Source organism: Chiloscyllium plagiosum, unplaced genomic scaffold, assembly GCF_004010195.1.
Source record: "Chiloscyllium plagiosum isolate BGI_BamShark_2017 unplaced genomic scaffold, ASM401019v2 scaf_4234, whole genome shotgun sequence".
NCBI lineage: Eukaryota > Metazoa > Chordata > Chondrichthyes > Orectolobiformes > Hemiscylliidae > Chiloscyllium > Chiloscyllium plagiosum.
This window is the reverse complement of record NW_025213231.1, coordinates 1-9949: the sequence shown is the minus strand read 5'-3', so window position 1 is coordinate 9949 and position 9949 is coordinate 1. Positions and strand designations below refer to the sequence as shown.

General features: G+C 48.0%; 1 protein-coding gene across 1 annotated transcript in view; it reads right to left on the bottom strand.

Annotated features, from left to right (window-relative positions):
- LOC122547579 (vigilin-like) overlaps positions 1-9018 on the bottom strand; it is a 14518-nt gene extending 5500 nt beyond the window's left edge. Inside the window, exons 1-4 of the mRNA XM_043686188.1 lie at positions 8786-9018; positions 6425-6646; positions 4006-4224; positions 2004-2142 (exon numbers count right to left, since the gene is read on the bottom strand). Coding sequence (XP_043542123.1) covers positions 2004-2142; positions 4006-4224; positions 6425-6646; positions 8786-8917 — 712 coding nt within the window. The 5' untranslated portion in view covers positions 8918-9018. The remainder of the gene's footprint in view (positions 1-2003; positions 2143-4005; positions 4225-6424; positions 6647-8785) is intronic.
- Positions 9019-9949: the final 931 nt, after the last annotated feature.

Here is a 9949-nt window from a genome sequence, read left to right as displayed (position 1 = left end):
GGGACGGTGAGAGAGAGACAGAGAGAGAGAGACAGACAGACAGAGAGAGACAGAGAGAGAGAGAGGAATTTTAGGAAGGGAATTCCAGATCTCAGGGCCTATGCAGTTGAAGGCACGGCTACCAATGTTGGAGGAAAAGTAATTGGGGTGTGCTAGGGGCCAGAATGGGAGCACTGCAGAGACCTTGGGTGTTATGAGGCTGGATGAGGTTGTGGAGACAGGAAGACAGGGAAAGGGTGTGGTTGGGGAGTGGGGAGGAGGTGAAATAGACATCATGAAAACAAGATTTGAGAGTTCTGAAACTGAGGCTTCAATGGACATAGAATCTGTTTAGTTCAGGGACAAGGTACAGTGACTAGGTCCGAGCGAGGATAGGGATGGTACAGTTTAGCGTGGTCTCCTGCGTAAGGGTTTGGTGGAGGGGGGGAGAGAGACAGGAAGATGGCCAGGAGAGAACTGGAATAGGCAGAAGTGCCAAAAAAGCACAAGCGTGGATGACGCCCCTGAACTGCTCCAGTGTGTCCAGCTACGCACCCTTCCGTGTCTGCGTGGGTTTCCTCCGGGTGCTCCAGTTTCCTCCCACAGTCCAAAGATGTGCAGGTTAGGTGACCTGGCCATGCTAAATTGCCCATAGTGGTAGGTGTATTAGACGGGGTAAATGTAGACGGAACGGGTCTGGGTGGGTTACTCTTCGGAGGGTCAGTGTGGACTTGTTGGGCCGAAGGGCCTGTTTCCATACTGTAGAGAATCTAATCAAAGTTCTAGCCTTGTAGGCAAAAGAGGAAAAATATCCTTGTCCACCCCCACCTCATCAGACATGGGAAAGATGTTTAAATAGCTCGTTCTGTCTTTCTTTCTCAAACACTCCCCTGCATGTCCAAACCTACTCCTTCGGACAGTCCACCAAACAGTTCTGCTGCCATTCCTTTCCCCTTTCTTTGCTGTGAAGCCATTCTGTTTACTACATTTACTAACAGCGTTGTATCAGACTTTAGATTCCTGGTCCCCATGTGTCATAATTACAGGGTTTGGCCCCACCCTGAGACCACTAAATGAACATCTATCATCTAAATGAGGCAGATCTCCTCATCAACGTGTGGAAAATCAACCTCCTGGGAGCAGCCCCATTGCCCTGGTGAGAGGTTATTTATAGAGCGTAAACAGGCTCCATTAGGTCACAAACACAGCTAAGCTGCCAAGCCCTGTCTCAGTAGGCCACGCTCATGCTTTAACCTGACAAGGCCGGGAGTTCAAACCCCTTCTCTAGAGACATAACGTGGGCTGTCACTTCTGTGCAGGCTGGAGGCTAAGGCATAGGACATTGCAAATTCCCTTCTAAAACCCACTTCATCCTGACTTGGAGCCATATTACCATTCTCTCACAGTTGCTGAATCAAAATCCCTCCCTCACAGCACTGTCTACACCACACGGACTACTGCAGTTCAAGAAAACAGCTCACCATAGTTAGAGGGAAATGGGTCTGGGTGGGTTACTCTTCAGAGGGTCAGTGTGGATTTGTTGGGCTGAAGGGCCTGTTTCCACACTGTAGGGAATCTCATCTATATATTAGCGTCTCCGGGGCAATTAGAGATGGGCATTAAATACTGGCCCAAAGGTGAGGACTGCAGATGCTGGAGATTAGTCGAGAGTGTGGTGCTGGAAAAGCACAGCAGGTCAGGCAGCATCCGAGGACCAGCATCAAACAGATTCCTGATGAAGGGCTTTTGCCCGAAATGTCGATTCTCCTGCTCCTCGGATGCTGCCTGACCTGCTGTGCTTTCCAAGTACAACACTCTCAACACTAAATGCTGAACCAGCTGGTAATGCCCACATCCCACAAAACTAAAAGTATGAGAAAACATCACAACCGTTCGCTTGTCCACACAGTTTGTCAAAGTTGGGCAAAACATTTTGAGTGAGATCTACCCGGGGTAAGATCGCATGCGTGAGATCTACTGGCTCCTATGGTCACAGAGGCCCATTTCATGTACTGGAACGGTACCTTGACTCTCATCCCGCTCAGGAAATTTGATCTGCACGTCATAGTCCCTGGTGATCTGCTGCACCTTGGAACCCTTTAGTCCCATGACCGCTCGATGAAACCGCTGAGGGATCACGCACTCCAGGGTCACCTGGGCTTCCTAAAAAACAGACAGAAAAGGGTTAAAAAAAATCAGAAAAAGAGGCCATTTTACAGGGGTACTTTAAGTACAAAGTATTCTATATGTTGAAGTATGAGGTTTACTTAGAAGTGCAAGGGTAGATTTTAATTTTTATAGTAGGTAAAAACAAGGACTGCAGATGCTGGAACCCAGAGTCTAGATTAGAGTGGTGCTGGAAAAGCACAGCAGGTCAGGCAGCATCCGGGGAGCAGGAAAATCGACGTTTCAGGCAAAAGCCCTTCATCAGGAATAGAGCTGATTGGAATTTCAGGAATATTCCTGATGAAGGGCTTTTGCCCAAACGTCGATTTTCCTGCTCCCCGGATGCTGCCTGAACTGCTGTGCTTTTCCAGCATCACTCTAATCTAGACTTTAATTTTTACAGTTTCTAGTTTAGATACTGTAGTGTAGAAGCAGCACTTTTGGAGTATCGTGTGCAGCTCTGGTCACCCTGTCGTAGGAACGATATTACTAAATTGGAGAGGGTGCAGAACAGATTTATCAGGATGTTACGGGAATGGAGGGTTTGAGTTATCAAGAGGATAGTCCTTTTTTTCCTGGAGCGTAGAGGTTGAGCAGGTGACCTTATAAAGGTCTGTAAAATCATCCAAATGCCTTTTAAATGTTGCAATCGTACTAACCTCCACCACTTCCTCTGAGAGGCTAATTATAGGTGGGCCATAAATGCAACCGTTGCTTGGGCAGCACGGTGGCTCAGTGGTTAGCACAGCTGCTTCACAGCGCCAGGGACGCGGATTCATTCCACCTTCGGAGTGACTGTCTGGGTGGAGTTTGCACATTCTCCCTCTGCGCGGGTTTCCTCCCACAGTCCAAAGGTGTGCAGGTTAGGTGGATCTGGCCATGCTAAATTGCCCGTAGTGTCCAAGGATGTAGATTTGGTGCACTAGTCAGGGGAAATAACTAATGGGTCTGGGTGGGTCAGTGTGAACCTGTTGGGCCAAGTGGCCTATTTGCACACTGTGGGACTTCTATGATAAATAACAGCTGCAACCATTACCAGTGATGCCACATCCCATACAAACGTGAATAAATAAATACTTCAGAAGACAAGCATCTGAACAAAATAGTCATTGTGACTTGGAATCCCTACAATGTGGAAGCAGCCCATCTGAGTCCACACTGACCCTCCAAAGGGCAGCTGCCCCTGCCTTGTATTTCCCATGGCCAGTTCACCTAACCTATACGTCTTTGGGCTGTGGGAGGAAACCAGAGCACCCGGGGGAAACCCACGCAGACACGGGGAAAATGTGCAAACTCCACACAGACAGTCATCCGAAGGTGGAATCGAACCCGGATCCCTGGCGCTGTGAGGTAGCAGTGCTAACCACTGAACCACCGTGCCACCCCAGAAGCTGGCCATTTGGCCCATCAGGTCAATGCTGGAAAGTAAAATTGAAATACTGTAATACATTCAATCCTGAATCCACTACCCAACGGAGTTCCCCGTTCAGTGTCTCTCAGTGATGCATTTCTGCCGAGTCAGTAGGTCGCCCTCTCACCTATGGGGACTGGAACAATGCTGGTCCCCCACTGGAGGCTCAGCCAGGCAATACTGAGGGGCTCCTGCACTGTCCGAGGTGCCTTCTTTCAGATGTTAACCTGATCCCCCTAAACAGCCTGTTCAGCTGGGCACAGCAGACCACTAGGTGCCAAGCGAAGAAGGGGAGTTATTCTCGCCAATGTGTGCCACCATCCCGCATCAGGTCCCAGTGTGTGGGATCTTGCTGTGCGCGCACTGGCTGTTGAATCTGAGTCCCAGCAAGCCGGATCACCCCTTGAGGCCATTAGTGGGAAATCTCTCTTCCTTTCCCTTATGCTTACCAGGTCTCCGATGATTTCCTGGATTCTCCGTTTAGCTGCCTCCACACAGTCCTTCGCCCCTTTCAGCACCACCCGGTCACTCTGGACCCCTGTGCGCGGGAAGCTGACTGTCACACCTCCGTACTCCTCTGCGATCTCGCGTAGCACTTGTCCCCTGCGCGCCACAAAGTGCCGGTGATATTTGGGGTCCACGATCATCAAGTCTTCAATCACATTGTCCTAAGGGAAAAGAGTCGCAGAATTGAGGACACCGCTTAAAGCCGGGGCTGGGTCGGAAGCACTCCTTGACCACTTAGAGGCCCTCCAGGTGGTCTGAGGGCGCAGAGACCTCTTGAATACTGACCCGCTCCACGTGGAACAGCGGGCAATGCAGGATGCATGGTCGCAAAGTCTACACTGGGAATTTTACTGGCTCTCTCCACCCACTCCTGCATACCCATCGCATAAAATTCACAAGAAGAGGCTAATTTGTTAGCGAGTTTTGAGAAGATTTGTAGCTCAGGTTGAGGTTCTAGATGTTAGGTTTGCTCGCTGAGCTGGAAGGTTCATTTTCAGACGGAGGCTCAGTGATGACGTTATGGTTTGCTCAGCGAGCAAACCTACATCCAGAGGCAAATTTGTGACCATGCTGGCCAGGAATAAGCTGTCCAGCCCTACACCATCTTTCAGCTTGCACAGAAACATAAATAATCACTTGTTGGGGCAGAACATAAACAATGCCAAAAGAGACACCAAGTCTGCACTTTTTGTCTTCCAACTGAAAACCAACTGAACTGATTAAAGCAAAACCAGGCAGGTAGACTCTAATTGGTGAGGACATTGCCATGGGGATGCAGCTGGGATCCGCTGTCTCAATAAGCCATTCTTGATGGAAAAAAAAACGCGGTGTGCGTACACATTCCATTTGCCTACGAAGAATAATGGCCTCTGTGTGAATAAATACATGGGGCATGTGCAAATGAATTACTCTGCAAGCCTGAGTGATCATCTCAACTTGGTTTCCAGTATAGCTCTTAGTGCTGTCGGAATTATTTAGTAAATGTGAAACAGAATCAGATCTAATGTTGCAAGTAATGGTCTGAGTTCCATTGCATGGGTCAGTTGAGCACAGTGGACTTGCAGATGGTCAGAAGGATGGTTTGTTCAGTACAGTTTACCAGGTGCTGGGACATATGGCCGACATAACTGGCATCACACTGGCACTGTAACTCATATACCACTAAACATATTTCTGGCCCGACAGCAGCATCCTGTTAGTGGAGAAGACCACTTGTGTGTTTGCTACAAAACAGCAGCATGACGGATGACTTATTTCACCACTTTTTGACACGCCTTCTCCTTTCAGGGTAACCTGAGGGAGCCTTTCAGAAATGGAGAACACGAGGATATAATGAGCAGAATGGTGCAGGCCAAGAATGATATACAATGGATGCACACAGGCCACACTGTAGCTCAGTGAATGCGGTGCATGCCTCTGAGTCAGAAAGTCATGGGTTCGAGTTCAAAGCTAGGGACAAGGGCACAAAATCCTGACTGCCATTCCCAATGCCAATAGTGAGGGAACTCTCCAGCATTGCCTGATGTACGTACGCAATGTTAAATCAAGGCCCATTACCCCTCAAGGTCGGTCAATGCAAAAGATCTCACAAAAAAAGTATCCTCCCTGCTCTCCTGAACCTCTATTGACGCCTCAACCAATACATTGGGAAGACAGCTTCATCGCTACTTGTGAGAGCTTGCTTTGCATGAAGCGGGCACGTTTCCTACAAACTAAAACTTCATAGTCTGGAGACTGTACAGGACATTGATGAGGCCACTTTTGAATACTGTGTTCAATTCTGGCTCTCTGCAATGGGAAAGATGTTGTTAAGCTTGAGAGGGTGTGGAAAAGATTTGCAAGAATGTTGTTGGGGTTGGGGAGTTTGAGCTAGAGTGAGAGGCCTGGGACTATTTTCCCTGGAGTACTGGAGGCTGAGGGGTGACCTTATAGAGGTTTATAAAATAATTAAGGGCATGGATAAGGTGAACAGCCAAGGTCTTTGCCCCAGAGTAAGGGAGTCCAAAACTAGAGGGCATAGGTTTAAGGTGAGCAGGGAAAGATTTAAAAGGGACTTAAGGTCTAACCTTTTCATGCAAAGGGTGGTGCGTGTATGGAATGAGCTGCCAGAGGAAGTGGTGGAGGCTGGCACAATTGCTACATTTTAAAGGCATCAAGATTGGTATATGAAGAGAAGGATTTGGAGGGATATGGGCCAGATTAATGTAGGATATCTGGTCAGCATGGACGAGTTGGACCGAAGGGTCTGTTTCTGTGCTGTATAGCTCTATGACTCTAAGTGCTTTTGGATGCCCTAAGATTGTATAAAATAAAACTTCCTTCCTAACAATGAGGTGAGGATAATTAACAGAGGGAACTTACCAGGTTCTTAATAAGAATCTCCAATTCTTTATGTGCCTGCTTTATTGCTTCTTCTTTTCCGACGATGGTGATGAGCTCTTGGTCCCTATCGTCTGCTGCGGGGAAGATGATGCGGGCTCCCGTGCGGTCTCGCACCCTGCGGATGTTACCGCCACCCCTCCCGATGAGAAATTTGTGGTATTCCGGTTTGGCGTGTAGCTCTACAGTGCAGTTGTTGATTTGCTGTAGGAGCGGGGAAGGAATCGAGAACGGAACGCTTGCAATCAGAATAAAAACGAAGAACCGCAGACGCAGGAATTGTGAAAAGCAAAACAGGAGTGCTGGGGAAACTCAGCGGGCCTGGTAGGCATAGAGTCATAGAGATGTACAGCATGGAAACAAACCCTTCGGCCCAACCCGTCCATGCTGACCGGATATCCCAACCCAATCTAGTCCCACTGTAGAGAGAGAAGCAGAATTCTGTTTCTCTCTGCGCGGGGCCTGCTGGGTTTCTCTAGCACTTCCTACATGTACTTAATCACAAACCTCTCCTGCTGATGACACTGGGAGGATTAATTGTAAAGTTCTACCAGACAAAGCTTGCTTGGACAAGTCCTGTATCATCCTGCTTTACTTTGAATCCTCCCCATTAATCTACTGTGCACCCCCATTAATTAAACTAAGGATCCCATACGCTTTTAATTAGCCTTTCTGATGAGTTCTGAGAGACAAGTATGAATACATAGTATTGATTTTTTTTTGTACTTGCTTGTGGGATGTGGGCCTGCATTTATTGCCCACCCCTAGTTGCCCTTCAGAAGGTGGTGGTGAGCTGCCTTCTTCAACAGCCACAGTCCTTGTACTGCAGGTCGAACCACAAGGCCCTTCGGGAGGGAATTCCGGGATTTTGACCCAGCGACAGTGTAGAAACAGCCAATATATTTCCAACTCAAAAACCACACAACACCGCCTAATCGTCCGACAGGTTTATTTGAAAACACAAGCTTTCGGACCCTCGCTCCTTCTTCAGGTGTTAGTGAGCGAGCGAGGCTCAGAAAGCTAGTGTTTTCAAATAAATCTGATGGACTGTAACACGGTATTGTGTGATTGTTAACTTGGTCCACCCCAGTCCAACACTGGCACCTCCACAATATATTTCCAAGTCATGTTGGTGAACGGCTTGGAGGGGAGCTTTTGCAGGTGAGTGATGTCCCCATATATCTGCTGCCCTTCGCCTTCAAGATGGAAGTGATCATGGGTTTAGAAGGTGCTGTCTGAGGAGTTTTGCTAAGTTCTTGCGTGCATCTTGTAGACAGTACACACGGCCGCTACTGAGCGTCGGTGGTGGAAGGAGTGGATGTTTGTGGACGTGGCACCAATCAAGCGGACTGCTTTGTCCTGGATGGTGACGAGCCTCTTGTTGGAGCTGCCCCCATCCAGGTAAAAGATTGGAAAGGTAGTGCAGGGGAGGAGAGATAACTAGACCTGTGTGCACTACCCCTAAGCCACCAGCAAACAGGTTCAGCACGATGCTGATGGAAAACTTAAACAAGTGCATTAATGCTGCTGATAAATCATCTAATTCTGTCTTGGTGCAAATTGGACCTCTGCTGAGACTTTTCTCTGCTTCCTGCTGTATTAAGTTAAAAATCACACAACACCAGGTGATAGTCCAACAGGTTTAATTGCAAAAAACACTAGCTTTCGGAGTGTCGCTCCTTCATCAGGTGATAATGCGACGCTCCGAAAGCTAGTGTGTTTCCAATTAAACCTGTTGGGCTATAACCTGGTGTTTTGTGATTTTTAACTTTGTACACCCCAGTCCAAGACCGGCATCTCCAAATCCTGCTGTATTGTATTTGCTATACACTCTGATGTCCAAAACTGCAGTGGGCCTGGACAATGCTAATTTCTTAAACTATAATGGAATCAGACTGAAAAGGTCACCACGAGATCAGTCAAAGTGCCACGCGCAATCCTTCACATCCCACCATTTGTTGCTCCTGGTAACTGAAACTTCTCAGGAACAAAATAAAAATTATCTGATCAAATATTGTCTCTTCTGTTCTTTTAAGATTTTAGATTAGATTGGATTCCCTACAGTGTGGAAACAGGCCCTTCAGCCCAACCAGTCCACACCGACCCTCTGAAAGTAACCCACGCAGACCCATTTCCCTCTGACTAATGCACCTAACACTAAGGGCAATTTAGCGCGGCCAATTCACCCGACCTGCACATGCTTCTTCCTACAGCCTGCCCCTTCAAGATTTTGACCTACTACGTCCTTAAGTGACTCAGTGTCAAATTTTATTGCACAGCCCTTCTGTCCTGCACTTGGGGATGTGAAAGGTGCTATGTAAATTAACAATGTGACTGGAATACCTTCTCCTCAGCCAGCTGAAGCAACTGTTTCCTTGCTTTCTCCACTTCCTCGACAGGACCCCTGATGGTGACTTTGTCGCTGCCTGAGCCTTCAGAAGGGAAATGGATGTGCACCCCTCCACATTCCTCCATGAGTGATCGGACCAGACGCCCCTTAGCACCAATCAGAGAGTTGTGCAGTTTGGCAGGGATCAAAACATCCACCTCTTTGATATTCGCCTAAAGCCAACAGAACAGCAATTAAAGAGAGACAAACTACACACACGTGTGTGCGCGCACACGGATATACTCAAAAATACCATACAGCTGCCAATAATGAACTACTGCAATAAGAATGCATCTCAAAAAGGTATTGAGGAAGGTCCCATGTTCACGTTGCAGAGTGTGCACAATTAGTGCAGGGGTTGTGTCAAACTGAGGGCGACTAGAGCAGGCCATTGTCTGAGGTCTCACTGCCTGGACAATACAGCCAATGCATGTCTCAGTGACTTCAAGATGTCAGGGGAGGAGAGAATGTTAGATTGTAACTCCAAATCTCACCAATATCTGCAAAACACCATGTTATACACTGACAGATCAGTCTCCAGCAGTACTATACCACAGTGTTACACACTGACAGCCCTGAATACACCAGTACAATACCCCAGTGTTATAAGTGATAGACATGTCGCCATCAGTACTGTATCCCAGTATTATCGTGACAGACCTGTCCCCACCAGTACTGTACCTCAGTGTTATACAGTGACAGACCCTGTCCCCACCAGTACTGTACCCCAGTGTTATACAGTGACAGACCTGTCCCCACCAGTACTGTATCCCAGTTTTATCGTGACAGACCCATCCCCACCAGTACTGTACCCCAGTGTTATACAGTGACAGACCTGTTCCCACCAGTACTGTGCCCCAGTTTTAATAAGTAACACATCTGTCCCCACCAGTTCTGTACACCAGTGTTATACAGTCACAGATGTGTCCCCACCAGTACTGTACCCCAGTGTTAGACAGTGACAGAGCTGTCCACACCAGTACTGTACCCCAGTGTTATACAGTGATAGACCTGTCCCCACCAGTACTGTACGCCAGTGTTACACAGTCACAGACCTGCCCCACCAGTACTGTGCCCCAGTGTTGTACAGTGACAGACCTGTCCCCACCAGTACTGTA